General features: G+C 43.0%; 1 protein-coding gene across 9 annotated transcripts in view; it reads left to right on the forward strand.

The window, feature by feature from the left end:
- The window catches only part of amph (amphiphysin), a 117231-nt gene that overhangs the window by 85683 nt on the left and 11222 nt on the right, over positions 1-20326 (forward strand). For 3 of the 9 annotated variants that reach the window (XM_045206162.1, XM_045206164.1, XM_041841475.2), the window contains exons 12-19: positions 3851-3952; positions 4164-4187; positions 5509-5532; positions 5890-6231; positions 7868-7900; positions 10045-10089; positions 17406-17693; positions 18321-18377. In XM_045206162.1, the coding sequence (XP_045062097.1) occupies positions 3851-3952; positions 4164-4187; positions 5509-5532; positions 5890-6231; positions 7868-7900; positions 10045-10089; positions 17406-17693; positions 18321-18377 (915 nt within the window). The remainder of the gene's footprint in view (positions 1-3850; positions 3953-4163; positions 4188-5508; positions 5533-5889; positions 6232-7867; positions 7901-10044; positions 10090-17405; positions 17694-18320; positions 18378-20326) is intronic. The other 6 variants (XM_045206165.1, XM_045206163.1, XM_045206166.1 and 3 more) reach the window with 6 other exon arrangements.

Raw genomic sequence — 20326 nt, forward strand, 5'->3', positions numbered from 1 at the left:
TATCAGCTTGTTACCTGTATAAAAGACACCTGTCCACAGAAGCAATCAATCAGATTCCAAACTCTCCACCATGGCCAAGACCAAAGAGCTCTCCAAGGATGTCAGGGACAAGATTGTAGACCTACACAAGGCTGGAATGGGCTACAAGACCATCGCCAAGCAGCTTGGTGAGAAGGTGACAACAGTTGGTGCGATTATTCACAAATGGAAGAAACACAAAATAACTGTCAATCTCCCTCGGCCTGGGGCTCCATGCAAGATCTCACCTCGTGGAGTTGCAATGATCATGAGAACGGTGAGGAATCAGCCCAGAACTACACAGGAGGATCTTGTCAATGATCTCAAGGCAGCTGGGACCATAGTCACCAAGAAAACAATTGGTAACACACTACGCCGTGAAGGACTGAAATCCTGCAGCGCCCGCTAAGGTCCCCCCTGCTCAAGAAAGCACATATACAGGGCTGTCTGAAGTTTGCCAATGAACATCTGAATGATTCAGAGGAGAACTGGGTGAAAGTGTTGTGGTCAGATGAGACCAAAATCGAGCTCTTTGGCATCAACTCAACTCGCCGTGTTTGGAGGAGGAGGAATGCTGCCTATGACCCCAAGAACACCATCCCCACCGTCAAACATGGAGGTGGAAACATTATGCTTTGGGGGTGTTTTTCTGCTAAGGGGACAGGACAACTTCACCGCATCAAAGGGATGATGGACGGGGCCATGTACCGTCAAATCTTGGGTGAGAACCTCCTTCCCTCAGCCAGGGCATTGAAAATGGGTCGTGGATTGGTATTCCAGCATGACAATGACCCAAAACACACGGCCAAGGCAACAAAGGAGTGGCTCAAGAAGAAGCACATTAAGGTCCTGGAGTGGCCTAGCCAGTCTCCAGACCTTAATCCCGTAGAAAATATGTGGAGGGAGCTGAAGGTTCGAGTTGCCAAACGTCAGGCTCGAAACCTTAATGACTTGGAGAAGATCTGCAAAGAGGAGTGGGACAAAATCCCTCCTGAGATGTGTGCAAACCTGGTGGCCAACTACAAGAAACGTTTGACCTCTATGATTGCCAACAAGGGTTTTGCCACCAAGTACTAAGTCATGTTTTGCAGAGGGGTCAAATACTTATTTCCCTCATTAAAATGCAAATCAATTTATAACATTTTTGAAATGCGTTTTTCTGGAATTGTTGTTGTTATTCTGTCTCTCACTGTTCAAATAAACCTACCATTAAAATTATAGACTGATCATGTCTTTGTCAGTGGGCAAACGTACAAAATCAGCAGGGGAACAAATACTTTTTTCCCTCACTGTATATTTTTCAACTTTCCTAATATTAAGCACATTGCTTATATTTACAACAGGAGTATAGCCTACCTGGCTGGCATGAAAATAAACCACGGGGAAAAGCATCCTCCATTCGCTATTTAAGTGCATAGATGACATGTATTTTTTCCCGCTGCCCATGTTTCGGGACAGGTGCATGATAATGGTCCATTCTAAATCAAAACTAATTTCACACATATATTATTTAGTATATGTAAAGACAAGATTAAATCAAGAATAGTCTGATGGTTGACAATATTAGCCTATCACTTGTGAATTATATACAGTGGGGAGAACAAGTATTTGATACACTGCCGATTTTGCAGGTTTTCCTACTTACAAAGCATGTAGAGGTCTGTAATTTTTATCATAGGTACACTTCAACTGTGAGAGACGCAATCTAAAACAAAAATCCAGAAAATCACATTGTATGATTTTTAAGTAATTAATTTGCATTTTATTGCATGACATAAGTATTTGATCACTTACCAACCAGTAAGAATTCCGGCTCTCACAGACCTGTTAGTTTTTCTTTAAGAAGCCCTCCTGTTCTCCACTCATTACCTGTATTAACTGCACCTGTTTGAACTCGTTACCTGTATAAAGACCTGAGCCATGTGAGTGTGAGGTGCTTCGGAGGATGCAGCACTCCGGGCCAAGGGCACAATGGCCACTGGCTGCAAAAGGCATGGATTTTTTTAGGGTGAATTACATCCACACAAAGGGGATGCTGCCAGGAAATTCGAGGCATTAGCAAGTGCTTGTCAAATTGTGAATGAGAGACTGATGAAGTGTACAGCCTGCGCAAAAAACAAAGCAGAGCTCATGCCTTTCAAGCGACTTTTTTCAAATCATCATTACAGCCTTACAATGTATTAAAAATCAAAACATAGCCCAATGTTTGTAGAACAACTAAAGCTACATTAATAAGTCTAAATTAAGCATATAGGAGTACCTATTTCTTTGTTAACCGCTCAATACAGAATAGTATTGTGCGCACTCCCTCGAATCGTTTGGAGAAAATATCCATTCTATTTTATTCAGCTTTGTATTGTATTCTTCATACTATAATATAAAATAATGCCACAGAATTCTAAGCAAATATTGTCTGCTAAATGAACTAGTGTAGCCCACAGCCATTTGGCATAGCCAGATCAGGACCGAACAAGGACAACTCAGAGTATGCGATTCTGTTCTTCTAAAATAGACTACATTTTCTTCATATCATGTTTCTTTAGACCTGTCTAAAATAAAGAATGGATTTATTGTGAAGGTGTAGGCTATATTACATGGATTTATTAGACTTTTAAAAATGTAGATGTTCCAAAGGTCTGCATCAGTGGCTTGTAGGCTATGTGTGGAAGCCAGGAGATGCTAAATTAGTTTATGTTAATTAACGGTCAATTACCGTGAGACCGACAGTTATTTGCTTGACAATCACCGGCTGACGAAATTTCGTGACCGCCACAGCTCTAATTGTAACGCTGACTGCAAGCCAGGCCTAATCGCCCAACATCAGTGCCCGACCTCACTAATGCTCTTGTGGCTGAATGGAAGCAAGTCCCCGCAGCAATGTTCCAACATCTAGTGGAAAGCCTTCCCAGAGGAGTGGAGGCTGTTATAGCAGCAAATGGGGGACCAACTCCATATTAATGCCCATGATTTTGGAATTAGATGTTCGACGAGCAGATGTCAATATACTTTTAGTCATGTAATGTATGTTTAGCGTAGCTCTTCTGTGTATAAAGTGACGCGGTAGGGAAAAAACGCGTCTAACGACGCACTTAGCTATTCTACGAGGCTGTCGGTAAATAACGAGGATTATCGAGTGCAACTTTAGTAACTATGGTTTTGGGAAACAGCTCAAAGATTTAACGATGCTCCTACGAAGGTTCTACTGATGAACTTAGCCTTAAGATGCTTTTGGGAAACGGGCCCTGAACTGTTCAGTAGACTCCACAACAGACCACGTCAATAGCCACAATTGTCTTCTTTTGTGTCTTTATCTGGCTTTTTCAAAGTATTCGAACTGAGCACTAAAATACTCTCCACAACCACCTGAGATGCAGAGGTGGCCATTGAGTATTATCTCCGCTAGCATGCCCCGTCATAGTTCCATCTATTACAGTATTGTTTTTTTCTGGTCCTGGTGGCCACAGTGTTTGCAGGTTTTCCACCGGTGGGAGTGGGATATATTGAACATTATTATTATAGAGGGGAGGGGTCAAAGGTTTATTAAGAGAGTGCCGTCAAGATTACAAATCCCTTATAAACTACAAAGGATACAAATAACCTGGGGCCATATGAAGCGTCTCAAAGTAGGAGTGCTGTTCTAGGATCAGTTTTGCCTTTGATATCACAAGGAATAAGATTACAAAGACAGGGAGGATGAACCTGATCCTTGATCAGCACTCCTATTCTGAGATGCATGATAGATACGGCTCCTGATCTCACATGTTCAGCCTTTCAGTACAGTTGTGTTATAGAGCTGTTAACTCAACCAACACTTGAATTCTATTATTTGCAGCCAAATGAAAGACCCGGAGAATCTCTCCTGGATCTGGACTTTGATCCATTCAAGCCTGACGGCAACACCACTATTGGACAGGCTGCGCCCCCCATAACACAGGTCAATTTCTCTCCATTTTCATCTATTATACTACAATGCTATGTTATCCGTCTTAAATGTATCTTATATTCAGCTTTAAATGTTTCTGTACAGTAGATACTGTATATCTCTGTTCTCTCTAGTAAAATCTGTCCACACCAATAGAGCACATAGAGTGCTCTTCATTCATAGTGAATATTCATAGTGAATAATCATGTGTTTTATTCTGCAGCAGCTACCCTGGGATTTGTGGACAGTAAGTACAGTAATGTCCTCCTTGATTGATTAATTGGTTGAATGATTGGTTGGTTGATGGGATTGATAACCTTGATGTATGAGATAGTAATTAGTTAGTTATAAGCACTATAATAATTTATATTATACCTAGATATGTTAGAGAATCAAGTATACATTCCTTTTTATAAAATTGACCGGTCGTAGACTTTGAATTTTGAAAAATACAAGACTACAACCCATTTTACATGTCGCCATTTAGCACTGATTCATTATTAAAGTGTTTCAATCAAGTGAAAAATTCAGAAAATCCATTGTGAGCAAACGCTATCAGTCTAAACATGTAGGAATCCTGACCTCTACTAGCTTTGATCTGCATGCTCAGTAGACTAAATAAAAACAAAGTAGCCATTTTGTGGCTTTTGTTATGCCAAATGGTTTTTCTCCCATGCAACAGTATTTAGGACTACCAAATAGCAGATTGCAAGTTAAGTTCCAAGCAATGAACTTGCCCCTGTCTTATTCTTCTGCTGCTCCATGTACAGTTTTATTACAATTTGTATATGTAACGATGAATGGAAGTTATTAGGGGTGTAACGATCCATCTACTACATCGATGTATCGATATATATTCCTATGATCCAACTACATCAATCTGTGCTCGGCGAGTTGGCCTTTTGGACAACATATATCAATCTAACATCGTTTTAAAATGTAATAAATCGATTGTATCGATACTAGGAAATAACCCATTGGATTTAAGCACGTCAGACTTTATATGGATGTTTTTTCTTAGCACTTGTAATGATAAAGGCTTTAAATATTACTCGATTCAGTCTGCCTATCCGTGACGTCATCGCCCGCGCACAGCAGCAGCGCAAAGGGCGCAAAGACAACAAAACATAGCATGGCGGACGACAGAGGAGAAGCCCGACGAGCGAGAAATTATCAAGCCACCATTGCGGTCCTTACAAGAAACAGGAATCTAGGAAACTTCACCTGCACTGTCCAGTATCCAGGTATTTATTTCAGTCACACTGGTTGAATTTTTGGCTAAAAGGTTACTGAATCGATTTCAAGTCACTGAATCGTTTCGGATCGTATCGTTCTAAATGAACCAATATCGTCCTTGAATCGTATCGACAACCACGAATCGTGATACAAATCGAATCGTTGTTAAAACGAATCGTTACACCCCTAAAAGTTATATTTATTTTGGTTCTTATTGATTTAAAAAAAACTGCTCTCTTCTACCGGTAGATGGTTATCTTAATTTGCTTGTGATCTCTTTTACAGTAGTATACTATAGAATCTGACATTAAATACAAATTATTTCTTCCCAGGGAAATGCTGAACCTGTGCAGCCTGTAAGTAATACATCCACACCTGACTTCCAAATCACTTTCGGAGAATATTTACGTGCCTTGATTTCTAATTGTTAATATCTATGACCTCTGGTCGTACCTGTCATCAAGCCAGTTGTTTGATACCTGTATGTTTTTCACACTCTTCATCACAATCCAGAACTGTTCACTAGACTTCACCACAGACCACTCCATTAGCCACAATCCACAGTCACGATTGTCTTCTTTTGTGTCTATGCCTTGTCTTCTTTCTTTACCTCTGTCAATTATTTCACTTTCTCTCTCTATGTCCTTCTCTCATGATAAACACTCTCTGTCCTCTCTTTACCTCACCTTCACACACCGGCTTGGTCCTTCCAGACGGATTCTGAGTCTGTGAGTACTGTGGGTGTGGAGGAGGATGGGGGTGGCGGTGGCGAGGCCCCGAACGCTGCCAACTTTAACCCTGGGTTCCCCGCATTCCCCGAGCAGGCGGGAGACCCCAGCTTCTCCACCGACTGGGCTGCTGACTTCAGCTCGGCCCCGGGGAAAGGAGACTCTTTCCCGTCTGCCACCGAGGCGGCAGCCGGCGAGGTTCCAGCGACGACAGGGCAGGACGAGGCCCAAGGCTGGCCTGCAGCGGACGGCTGGGGCGGGGAGGCAGGGGAGGCAACAGCAGCAGAGCAGCCGCAGGGGGCCGAAACGGCCGCAGCTGGAGACGAGGTTAGCGGCTGGGACCCCAACCCCCAACTTACCCCCAACTGTGATCCTTGTGCAGTGGGGGGCGACCAGCAGGCCCAGCAGGAGCCGGGGCAGGGGCCACCAGAGGCAGGGTCATGGGGATGGGAAGCAGGAGAGGCAGGGGAGGCAGAGAAAGGGAAGGCAGGGTCAGGAGAGGGACGGGAGGCAGGGTGGGGAGCAGGTCAGGCAGATTCAGAGGGAGACGAGGCAGGTTGGAGAGATCGTCGCAAATCCACACCGGGCCTGCGCATCACCAACGAGCATGGCCAGGTGATTGAGGACACCCCTCAAGGCAGCGAGCATGGCCTGTACCTGGTGCAGCCGGACGGCAAAGGTGGTTTCGACTCAGAATATGAGACGATGGGGGAGTGGGGGGACTCAGCGGGGCAGAACGGAGACTGGGCCAGCGCTGACGATGAACTGGACCCTGCCGCAGACCAGGGTCTCGCAGACCAGGGTCTCACAGACCATAGCACAGCCCAGGGAGGCTTCGCAGACTGGGCTTCAAGTGATCGGGCCGCCCCCTTGCAAGAGGAGAAGGCTCTGGCAAGCGATGCAGGGTTCGCAACGGACTGGGCCCAACCAACAGAACAGGCACCAACGCAGTCTGCCGAAACAGGGACAGCAGTCACGGATCCAACCAGTGTCCCAGAACAGGGCTCAACCGGTGAACCGGTGATCGATTTTGGGACCGATCCTTTTGCAGAGATCCCTGGGGGAGGTGGCGGGGAAGGTGGTTTTGAGTCTGACCCCTTTGCAGAGACGCCTGGGGGATTTGCCTCAGATCCTTTTGCGGAGACTCAGAGGAAAGGCGGGGGAGGTGATTTTGCGTCTGATTATTTTGCGGAAACTCATGTGGGAGGGGGATTCGAGTCTGGTCCCTTTGCCGTAACTCAAGGGGGAGGTGGGGAAGTTAGATTTGCGACGGATCCATTCGCTGAGACGACCGGGGAAGGTGGGGCAGGGTGGGCGGCAGACCCTTTCGCTAACAATGGTTCAGCCCAGTGGGCAGGTTTCCCCGCTCCCTCCGCAGAGACAGGGGGCGCCACCACCGACAGCGGGTCCTGGCAGGAAGTCAGCGACAGCAGTGGCTTCTTCTCCTCAGGGGGTGACAGCAGCCAGGCAGGGGACCTCTTCGCCTCCTTTCCCGGGCCAGGAAGCGAAGCAGTAGCTAAGGAAGGAGTCGTCCCCCGAGCTCACAAAGAGCCTGAGAACTCGGACCTGTCCGAAGACGAGGTCGCGAACAGGAGATACGGAAAGTTGTACCAAGAGATAGATACAGAGAAGGAAGAGGTACCTGACTTCCTCCCCCCTCTACGTAGAGAGTAGCGTAGAGTAGACTAGAGCAAACAGAATCCCCTCTTCCTTATTTTCCCTCCCGCAGATGTACAAATAATAAAATAAAAAGTGCTGTCCCGCAACCCTACCTGGATCCTGCAGCGCCACAGAATCCCAGCCCTCTTCTCCTCTCTCTCCTCTGCTTGCTTGTCTGCTTGTCGGTTCCACTTTGTCAATTTTATAAAAAACATTCCATCTCTTGCCGCATAATTAAAACACATTTCAAAGCAGTCATGCCAAAAGCCTCAAATACTAATTGTGTGTCTGTGATTCGATTTAGGTGACCAACAATGCATTTAACGGATTTCCCCAGGTAATTTGTCTCGACCGAATTTGTATTTCTATTGTAGTGATCACAAGATGATATTGAGAAAAGGATTCATCACTACCTTGTTAGTTAGAGCAGATGGTTTGTCATTATAATAACTAAAATCTAATATGGTAGAGGACAGGATGGATCAAGTTGGATCAGTTGCAACAGAACATTAGGAGGAGATGTTCCCATTTTTTGGTTTAATATAATCTCCATTTGTGTCAGGTATTTTTTTGTATTTCCTCCTGTGAATGGAATTACTTGTTGAAACTGACCATAAATATTATACACTATATATACAAAAGTATGTGGACACCCCTTCAAATGAGTGGATTTGGCTATTTCAGTCACACCCGTTACTGATAGTTGTATAAAATCGAGCACACAGCGATTCAATCTCCATAGACAAACATTTGCAGTAGAATGGCCTTACTGAAGAGCTCAGTGACTTTCAACGTGGCTCCATCATGCCACCTTTCCAATAAGTCAGTTCGTCAAATTTCAGCCCTGCTAGAGCTGCCCCGGTCAACTGTAAATGCTGTTATTGTGAAGTGGAAACGTCTAGGAGCAACAACAGTTCAGGCACGAAGTGGTAGGCCACACAAGCTCACAGAACGGAACCGGTGAGTGCTGTAGCACGTAGCGTGTCAAAATCGTCTGTCCTCGGTTGCAACACTCACTACCGAGTTCCAAACTGTCTCTGGAAGCAACGTCAGCACAAGATCTGTTAGACGGGAGCTTCATGAAATGGGTTTCCATGGCCGAGCAGCCGCACGCAAGCATTGGGGCAGGAGAACGCTACCTGCCCCAATGCATAGTGCCAACTGTAAAGTTTGTTGGAGGAGGAATAATGGTCTGGGGCTGTTTTTCATGGTACGGGCTATTTCCAGTGAAGGGAAATGTTAACGCTACAGCATACAATGACATTCTAGACGATTCTGTGCTCCCAACTTTGTGGCAACAGTTTGGGGAAGGCCCTTTCCTGTTTCAGCATGACATTGTCCCCATGCACAAATCGATGTCCATTCAGAAATGGTTTGCCGAGATCAGTGTGGAAGAACTTGACTGGCCTGCACAGAGCCTGACCTCAACCCCATCGAACACCTTTGGGATGAATTGGAACAGCAACTGCGAGCCACGCCTAATCGCCCAACATCAGTGCCCGACCTCACTATTGCTCTTGTGGATGAATGGAAGCAAGTCCCCGCAGCAATGTTCCAAAAGCTATTGGATAGCCTTCCCAGAAGAGTGGAGGCTGTTAAAGCAGCAAAGGGGGGACCATCTCCATATTAATGCCCATGATTTTGGAATGAGATGTTCGATGAGCAGGTGTCCACATACTTTTGGTCATGTAGCTTACTTACTTGCAGATTAATTGAAACAACTGAAGTATTTAAATTAGGTATAAAGTGAAGTTAGGTGATCGTAGGCCGCAAAAGCTTATCTCCTGATGTTGTTCGTGGTTGGGATTATTTACGCACGCGTTGTTTAACAAAGTTACTTTAATAATATTACCCAATTTGAGAAAGTAACAAGTTACTTTACTCTGTTACTCATCAAAATAATCTGATTACGTAACACGTTACTTTTGTAATGCATTACCCCCAACACTGGTTTCAATTGACCCATAACATTGAACTTCCAGTTATATAAAAAGCAGTTCCTGTTGTGTATAAAGAAGCCAAAGACTGACTTGAATATTATATCCATCATTATATGAATGTAGGAAGTACATGGTGTTACATTTTAAGGATGTTACAATAAACTAGAACTAAACTACAGTTTTGTAAACTAACCAGGTATGTAGTGGTAAAACAAAAGTTGGGTAAACTTATGCTAACAACAATAATGTAGTTGGACAAACTTGCTAATATAGTGTAATTGGTGCCTAAACACTATTCACTGTTTAAAAAGGTAGATCAACTATGCTAACATGAGTTTACCCTCCACTTCATCCCGGTTACAAACACTTTGTCAGTCCCTCACTAATACTTTCCCCAAAATTATCCCATCATAACTTACCTTTGAAAACTAACATTTATATGCTCTGATACTTTATTGTATTTTAAATTGCTGGTTTGTTGCCAGTGTAGTTTTAACTTTCTCCCTCTCTCTCTTTCTCTTTTCACCACCTTATGTTAAAGATGGAAGCAACTGCCCCAACATTTGTTGCTGATTTTGATAAGCTGGTGAGTCAACAGTGTCTCTCATCACATTGCTCTTCCAATACTATTTTTTATGTCCTTATATTTACTTTATTTAATGTATGTATATATATATATATATATATATATATACACAGTACCAGTCAAAAGTTTGGACACACCTACTCATTCAAGGGTTTTTCTTTATTTTTACTATTTTCTGCATCAAAACTATGAAATAACACATATGGAATCATGTAGTAACCACAAACGTATTAAACAAATCAAAATCTATTTTATATTTGAGATTCTTCAAATAGACACCCTTTGCCTTGATGACAGCTTTGCACACTCTTGGCATTCTCTCTACCAGCTTCACCTGGAATGCTTTTCCAACAGTCTTGAAGGAGTTCCCACATATGCTGAGCACTTGTTGGCTGCTTTTCCTTCACTCTGCGGTCCGACTCATCCCAAACCATCTCAGTTGGGTTGAGGTCGGGGAATTGTGGAGGCCAGGTCATCTGATGCAGCACTCTATCACTCTCCTTCTTGGTAAGATAGCCCTTACACAGCCTGGAGGTGTGTTGGGTCATTATCCTGTTGAAAAACAAATGATAGTCCCACTAAGCCCAAACCAGGTGGGATGGCGTATCGCTGCAGAATGCTGTGGTAGCCATGCTGGTTAAGTGTGCCTTGAATTCTAAATACATCACAGATAGTGTCACCAGCAAAGCACCCCCACACCATAACACCTCCTCCTCCATGCTTTACGGTGGGAATTACACATGCGGAGATCATCCATTCACCCACACCGCATCTCACAAAGACACAGCGGTCGGAACCAAAAATCTCCAATTTGGACTCCAGACCATTGCTTGTGTTTATTGGCCCAAGCAAGTCTCTTCTTCTTATTGGTGTCCTTTAGTAGTGGTTTCTTTGCAGCAATTCGACCATGAAGGCCTGATTCACACAGCCTCCTCTGAACAGTTGATGTTGAGATGTGTCTGTTACTTGAACTCTGTGAAGCATTTATTTGGGCTGCAATTTCTGAGGCTGGTTACTCTAATGAACGTATCCTCTGCAGCAGAGGTAACTGGGTCTTCCATTCCTGTGGAGGTCCTCATGAGAGCCAGTTTCATCATAGCGCTTGATGGTTTTTGCGACTGCATTTGAAGAAACATTCAAAGTTCTTGACATTTTCTGTATTGACTGACCTTCATGTCTTAAAGTAATGTTGGACTGTCGTTTCTCTTTGCTTATTTGAGCTGTTCTTGCCATAATATGGACTTGGTATTTTACCAAATAGGGCTATCTTCTGTATACCCCCCTACCTTGTCACAACACAACTGATTGGCTCAAACGCATTAAAAAGGAAAGAAATTCCACACACTAACTTTTAAGATGGCACACCTGTTAATTGAAATGCATTCCAGGTGACTACCTCATGAAGCTGGTTGAGAGAATGCCAAGAGTGTTCAAAGCTGTTATCAAGGCAAAGGGTGGCTATTTGAAGAATCTCAAATATAAAATATATTTTGATTTGTTTAACACTTTTTTGGTTACTACATGATTCAATATGTGTTATTTTATAGTTTTGATGTCTTCACTATTGTTCTACAATGTAGAAAATAGTAAAAATAAATAAAAACCCTTGACTTTGTAGGTGTTCTAAAACTTTTGACCGATAGTGTGTGTGTGTGTGTGTGTGTGTGTGTGTGTGTGTGTGTGTATATATAGTGGGGAGAACAAGTATTTGATACACTGCCGATTTAGCAGGTTTTCCTACTTACAAAGCATGTAGAGGTCTGTAATTTTTATCATAGGTACACTTCAACTGTGAGAGACGGAATCTAAAACAAAAATCCAGAAAATCACATTGTATGATTTTTAAGTAATTAATTTGCATTTTTATTGCATGACCTAAGTATTTGATACATCAGAAAAGCAGAACTTAATATTTGGTACAGAAACATTTGTTTGCAATTACAGAGATCATACGTTTCCTGTAGGTCTTGACCAGGTTTGCACACACTGCAGCAGGGATTTTGGCCCACTCCTCCATACAGCCAGTCTCCAGATCCTTCAGGTTTCGGGGCTGTCGCTGGGCAATACGGACTTTCAGCTCCCTCCAAAGATTTTCTATTGGGTTCAGGTCTGGAGACTGGCTAGGCCACTCCAGGACCTTGAGATGCTTCTTACGGAGCCACTCCTTAGTTGCCCTGGCTGTGTGTTTCGGGTCGTTGTCATGCTGGAAGACCCAGCCACGACCCATCTTCAATGCTCTTACTGAGGGAAGGAGGTTGTTGGCCAAGATCTCGCGATACATGGCCCCATCCATCCTCCCCTCAATACGGTGCAGTCGTCCTGTCCCCTTTGCAGAAAAGCATCCCCAAAGAATGACGTTTCCACCTCCATGCTTCACGGTTGGGATGGTGTTCTTGGGGTGGTACTCATCCTTCTTCTTCCTCCAAACACGGCGAGTGGAGTTTAGACCAAAAAGCTCTATTTTTGTCTCATCAGACCACATGACCTTCTCCCATTCCTCCTCTGGATCATCCAGATGGTCATTGGCAAACTTCAGACGGGCCTGGACATGCACTGGCTTGAGCTGGGGGACCTTGCGTGCGCTGCAGGATTTTAATCCATGACGGCATAGTGTGTTACTAATGGTTTTCTTTGAGACTGTGGTCCCAGCTCTCTTCAGGTCATTGACCAGGTCCTGCCGTGTAGTAGAGGTTGGAGTCTGTTTGATTGAGTGTGTGGACAAGTGTCTTTTATACAGGTAACGAGTTCAAACAGGTGCAGTTAATACAGGTAATGAGTGGAGAACAGGAGGGTTTCTTAAAGAAAAACTAACAGGTCTGTGAGAGACGGAATTCAAACTGGTTGGTATGTGATCAAATACTTATGTCATGCAATAAAATGCAAATTAATTACTTACAAATCATACAATGTGATTTTCTGGATTTTTGTTTTAGATTCCGTCTCTCACAGTTGAAGTGTACCTATGATAAACAATTACAGACCTCTACATGCTTTGTAAGTAGGAAAACCTGCAAAATCGGCAGTATATCAAATACTTTTTGCATTTTATTGCATGACATAAGTATTTGATCACCTACCAACCAGTAAGAATTCCGGCTCTCACAGACCTTTTAGTTTTTCTTTAAGAAACCCTCCTGTTCTCCACTCATTACCTGTATTAACTGCACCTGTTTGAACTCGTTACCTGTATAAAAGACACCTGTCCACACACTCAATCAAACAGACTCCAACCTCTCCACAATGGCCAAGACCAGAGAGCTGTGTAAGGACATCAGGGATAAAATTGTTGACCTGCACAAGGCTGGGATGGGCTACAGGACAATAGACAAGCACCTTGGTGAGAAGGCAACAACTGTTGGCGCAATTATTAGAAAATGGAAGAAGTTCAAGATGACGGTCAATCTCCCTCGGTCTGGGGCTCCATGCAAGATCTCACCTCGTGGGGCATCAATGATCATGAGGAAGGTGAGGGATCAGCCCAGAACTACACGGCAGGACCTGGTCAATGACCTGAAGAGAGCTGGGACCACAGTCTCAAAGAAAACCATTAGTAACACACTATGCCGTCATGGATTAAAATCCTGCAGCGCACGCAAGGTCCCCCTGCTCAAGCCAGTGCATGTCCAGGCCCGTCTGAAGTTTTCCAATGACCATCTGGATGATCCAGAGGAGGAATGGGAGAAGGTCATGTGGTCTGATGAGACAAAAATAAAAAAAATTGGTCTAAACTCCACTCGCCGTGTTTGGAGGAAGAAGAAGGATGAGTACCACCCCAAGAACACCATCCCAACCGTGAAGCATGGAGGTGGAAACGTCATTCTTTGGGGATGCTTTTCTGCAAAGGGGACAGGACGACTGCACCGTATTGAGGGGAGGATGGATGGGGCCATGTATCGCGAGATCTTGGCCAACAACCTCCTTCCCTCAGTAAGAGCATTGAAGATGGGTCGTGGCTGGGTCTTCCAGCATTACAACGACCCGAAACACACAGCCAGGGTAACTAAGGAGTGGCTCCGTAAGAAGCATCTCAAGGTCCTGGAGTGGCCTAGCCAGTCTCCAGACCTGAACCCAATAGAAAATCTTTGGAGGGGAGCTGAAAGTCCGTATTGCCCAGCGACAGCCCCCGAAACCTGAAGGATCTGGAGAAGGTCTGTATGGAGGAGTGGGCCAAAATCCCTGCTGCAGTGTGTGCAAACCTGGTCAAGACCTACAGGAAACGTATGATCTCTGTAATTGCAAACAAAGGTTTCTGTACCAAATATTAAGTTCTGCTTTTCTGATGTATCAAATACTTATGTCATGCAATAAAATGCAAATTAATTACTTAAAAATCATACAATGTGATTTTCTGGATTTTTGTTTTAGATTCCGTCTCTCACAGTTGAAGTGTACCTATGATAAAAATTACAGACCTCTACATGCTTTGTATGTAGGAAAACCTGCAAAATCGGCAGTGTATCAAATACTTGTTCTCCCCACTGTATATGTGTGTGTATAATGCTGTTGAGGGAATATTATTTGAATCAGACAATTAAGGATTCACTTCAGATATTTATTTTCATTTTTTTGGTGACCCTATTCTGTTATAGTGTTGTGTTTTTATGTACTGTCATTCAGTTGTATTTGTTAAAGCTACAATATGTACGTTGTTGGTCGACCCGACCAAATTTTCATAGAAATGTGAGTTATAGAATGTCATGCTCATTGAAAGCAAGTCTAAGAAGTGTTAGATCTGTTCTATGTGCGCTATTTCTATATTTCCCGTTCTGAAGTTTTTTGTTTTTGCGTCTTTTACTTTCGGTTTTGTACACCAGCTTCAAACAGCTGAATATAAAATATTTTGGGTTATGGAAAATATATTTCACAGCGGTTTAGACAGTACAATGATTTTCGACACGATAACTGCTTGTTTTGTCACGTAAACTGAAATTAGGCAAATTATTAGAATTTTTGCAACCAGGAAATGGTGGAGCGATTTCTGCGTAGTGCATCTTTAAGTGCAGTTTTTGAAGTGTTCACACTTATGTTGAATTTGTTATCCAAAAACACTTATGTTTTATTTTTTGTATTACTGCCTAAATGCGCAAACTGTACTCTGAAGCAACATTTAAACTAGACTCAGCAATATTGAATCATCATATTGTACATAGAGGAACAACTTCCTGCATACAGACCTCAACATCAACAATATTTTAATCTGTCAAGACTGCCCCTATTAGTATTTATTTGGGCTGCAATTTCTGAGGCTGGTAACTCTAATGAACTTATCCTCTGCAGTAGAGGTAACTCTGGGTCTTCCATTCCTGTGGAGGTCCTCATGAGAGCCAGTTTCATCATAGCGCTTGATGGTTTTTGCGACTGCACTTGAAGAAACTTTCAAAGTTCTTGAAATGTTCCGTATTGACTGACCTTCATGTCTTAAAGTAATGATGGACTGTCGTTTCTCTTTGCTTATTTGAGCTGTTCTTGCCATAATATGGACTTGGTCTTTTACCAAATAGGGTTGTCTTCTGTATACCCCCCTACCTTGTCACAACACAACTGATTGGCTCAAACACATTAAGAAGGAAAGAAATTCCACACATTAACTTTTAAGAAGGCACACCTGTTAATTGAAATGCATTCCAGGTGACTACCTCATGAAGCTGGTTGAAAGAATGCCAAGAGTGTGCAAAGCTGTTATCAAGGCAAATGGTGGCTATTTGAAGATTCTCAAATATTAAATATATTTTGATTTGTTTAACACGTTTTTGGTTACTACATGATTCCATATGTGTTATTTCATCGTTTTGATGGCTTCACTATTATTCTACAATGTAGAAAATAGTAAAAATAAAGAAAAACCCTTGAATTTGTAGGTGTTCTAAAACTTCTGACCAGTAGTGTGTGTGTGTGTGTGTGTATATATATGTATGTATATATATGTATGTATGTGGGTGTGTATAATGTTGTTGAGGGAATATTATTTGAATCAGACAATTAAGGATTCACTTCATATATTTATTTTCATTTTTTGTGACCCCATTCCGTAATAGTGTTGTGTTTTGTGTACTGTCATTCAGTTGTATTTGTTAAAGCTGCAATATGTACGTTTTTGGTCGAACCGACCAAATTTACATAGAAATGTGAGTTATAGATCTGTCATGCTCATTGAAAGCAAGTCTTAAGAAGCATTAGATCTGTTCTATGTGCGCTATTTCTATGTTTCCCGTTCCTAAGGTTATTTTTTGCGTCTTTTACTTTCGATTTTGTACACCAGCTTCAAACAGCTGAAATGCAATGTTTTTGGTTATGGAAAATATATTTCACAGCGGTTTAGATGGTACAATGATTCTCTACACTATACTTCCTTGTTTTGTTACATAAACTTAAATTAGGCAAATTATTAGAATTTTTGCAACCAGGAAATGGTGGAGCGATTTCTGCATAGTGCAGTTTTTGAAGTGTTCACACTTATGTTGAATTTGTTATCCAAAAACATTTAATTGTTTAATTTTTTTGTATTACTGCCTAAATTCACAAACTTTACTCTGAAGCAACATTTAAACTAGACTCAGCAATATTGAATCATCATATTGTACATAGAGGAACAACTTCCTGCATACAGACCTCACCACAACATTTTAATCTGTCAAGACTGCCCCTATTAGCTCTTCCCAATTTGTGTCCTCCCTTGAGGTATTTCCACACTAGGAAGAGGCAACAGTGACAATCTGTTCTGATTTGAATTCTGTGATATCTGTAAGGTTGCCTTGTATGATGTCATATTATTAAGTCTACCTTTAAGGGCTTCAACCACCTTTATTCTCTGTTGAAACCGCATAACTAACTCAATCAATTGTAGATAAAAGGAAACTGAACTGCAGTTCCACTCAGAATGTTGTAATGTAGGCTTTCTGAAGGGTTTATCATGTAAAGAACGATACACCTTACCTCACACAAACATTGTCATTCAATGTTGATGTGAAACGAAAATTGAAAATACATGTTAAACATTCTGAGTGAACATGCAGAATGTTTTCATTTATCGGCATAATATTGAATTGGGGGGTCCAATTTGAGCCACATTCAGTTATACAGGGGGTAAAAGGGCTAAACAGCCATACCTACCCAGGTTAATAATAATAATAATAATAATAATAATAATAATGATAATTCATTTTATCGCTAGTGCATTTGTTGCACCCAACTACACAGCATAATCAAAAAGTACAAAAGAGGTATGGTGAGGTGGGACAGGGGTGGTTGTGGGGCTGCTGTAATGTGTAAGACAGGGGATGTTGATCAGCTCTTCCCTCGCCTGTCTTTGTGGAAAGATTGAAAGCAAGGCCGTGGCCCCTGAAGCTGCAGTGCCCCCAGCTGAGACTGCTGTGGCCCCGGAGGCCCCAGCTGAGACTGCTGTGGCCCCGGAGGCCCCAGCTGAGACTGCTGTTGCCCCAGAGGCCCCAGCTGAGACTGCTGTGGCCCCGGAGACCCTTGGGGCTGAGACCTCAGAGGCCACAGAGGCAGCGGCCGAGGCAGGGGAGATCCAGGAGCCTGCTCTCCCTACTGGTGAGGCTGAGGCAGCCGAGAGTGCCACCAGCCCTGGAGAGGAGAAGCCTGCTGTGAGTGACAGTTAGCTATTATATACAGTAACTGTGACATAGCACGCTCATCATCACAAGCATGGGCCATTCCCCAGCCATCTATGGTTCAAGTCATCATTATAGGCATAGTTGTATGCCACTGTTTAAGTTAACCTTTTGATCACCGTCATCATCGTATTTATTATCATCGTCGTCATCATCATCAGTGTTTTCATCATCATCATACTCATCATCATCATCATGTGTTTTCATCATCATAATCATCATCGTCATCATCATCATCATCATCACCGTCATCATCGTATTTATTATCATCATCATCATCACCGTCATCATCATCGTCATCATCATCAGTGTTTTCACCTTTGTCATTATCATCATCATCATCATCCCATTCATTATTTCCATAGAGATGCTTTCTGATTTCATATGTTTTACGATTATTACTTTGCCATTACGACACCTTCCTTGTCATTCAATGATGTTCTCCTTGATTTTAAAACTTCCCATTTTAAACTTGTTACTCTTTGCTTTGACATCAATCCACTTTACAACTCCCATTTCTTGTTTTATAACAAATCTGTACATCATGGCAGGATTCGAGTCTTAAATATTACATTCTTCTCTAACTCACTCTTGGTAAAGTCCACTGTGGGGTCTCCAGTGACCTCTGCAGAGCCTGAGGAGGCTGCACCAACTGAGGTATGTGTAAGATCCTCCCCTTTGTCCACCCACGCCCTCCCATTACTGTTCTGTGACTCGGTTCTGTGAGTGTTGCATTGAAGTCCACCTTATTTCAGTAGCCGGGCCCAAACCCTACCATCAACATTGTCAAAGTGTCAAGAGGGTGAGAGATTGTTCGTGTCGAGACTTTGTGAATAACTGATTGTATTGAGTGCATCATATTCATCTTCGGTGGGAAATGTGTGTGTGTGTCTGTGTCATGCCTCGGAATGTGATTGAAGAATTAGGGAGGTATTTTTAATGATCTACTATACGTTTCTGTTGAGCTGTCATGCATGCACATACATTCATAAAACATTTAGTATTCTACTATTCTTGTGTATTCCAAAATATGATTACGTTCTGTTCCTATGAGGCTGGTATGTGTTGTTTTATACATTGTGACTGACTGGTTATATTTGAGTGTATATATTGTAGTGAACTGTTCAGTCCTAGTCAAGGTTTGAACCTGGGTCAGGCACTAGCCAGATCACAAAGATGTCATGTAGTAATAAGGATGTGGACACCTGCTCGTCAAACATCTCAGTCCTAAATCATGGGCATTAATATGGTGTTGGTCTCCCCTTTGCTGCTATAACAGCCTCCACTCTTCTGGGAAGGCTTTCCACTAGATGTTGGAATATTGCTGCGTGGACTTGCTTCCATTCAGCCACAAGAGCATTAGTGATGTCGGGCACTGATGTTGGGCAATTAGGCCTGGCTCACAGTTGGCGTTCCAATTCATTCCAAAAGTGTTCAATGGGGGTTGAGGTCAGGACTCTGTGCAGGCCACACCGGTCTCGACAAACCATTTCTGTATGGACCTCGCTTTGTGCACGGGGGCGTTGTCATGCTGAAACAGGAAAGGGCCTTCCCCAAACTGTTGCCACAAAGTTGGAAGCACAGAATCGCCTAGAATGTCATTGTATGCTGTAGCGTTAACATTTCCCTTCACTGGAACTAAGGGGCCTAGCCTGAACCATGAAAAACAGCCCCAGACCATTATTCCTCCTCCACCAAACTTTACAGTTGACACAGCATTGGGGCAGGTAGCGTTCTCCTGGCATCCGCCAAACCCAGATTTGTCCCTCGAACTGCCAGATGGTGAAGCGTGATCAATCACTTCAGAGAGCGAGTTTCCACTGCTCCAGAGTCCAATGGCGGCAAGCTTTACACCACTCCAGCCGACGCTTGGCATTGCGCATGGTGATCTTAGGCTTGTGTGCGGCTGCTCGGCCACAGAAACCCATTACATGAAGCTCCCGGCGAACAGTTATTGTGCTGACGTTGCTTCGAGAGGCAGTTTGGAAATCAGTAGTGAGTGATGCAACCGAGGACAGACAATTTTGACGTGCTACGCACTTCTGCACTCGGCAGTTTCATTCTGTGAGCTTGTGTGACCTACCACTTCGTGGCTGAGCCGTTGTTGCTCCTAGACATTTCCTCAATACAATAACAGCACTTACAGCTCTAGCAGGGCAGAAATTTGACGAACTGACTTTTTGGATAGGTGGCATTTTATGACGGTGCCACGTTGAAAGTCACTGAGCTCTTCAGTAAGGCCATTCTACTGCCAATGTTTGTCTACGGAGATTGCATGGCTGTGTGCTCGATTTTATACACCTGTCAGCAACGGGTGTGGCTGAAATAGCCGAATCCACTAATTTGAAGGGGTGTCCACATACGTTTGTATATATTGGGTATGTGCCTTGGGGGAGTTGCTAATTTACGAAGGGTAATTACAATTCCTGGTGTGTATATATGGCTCTTATTGTCATGCTTGACATGGGAGTGGAGGAAATGTCCGTAAATACATTTACTTTCTTCCAAGTGCCAACCATGTATCAAAACTACTTAAAAAGATGAATAGGCCTTAATTTCATTCATTTGATTTTAGATTTTCATTGATTTTAGAAATAATAATTTCC

This window comes from Coregonus clupeaformis, chromosome 21 (genome assembly GCF_020615455.1).
Source record: "Coregonus clupeaformis isolate EN_2021a chromosome 21, ASM2061545v1, whole genome shotgun sequence".
NCBI classification, from domain to species: domain Eukaryota; kingdom Metazoa; phylum Chordata; class Actinopteri; order Salmoniformes; family Salmonidae; genus Coregonus; species Coregonus clupeaformis.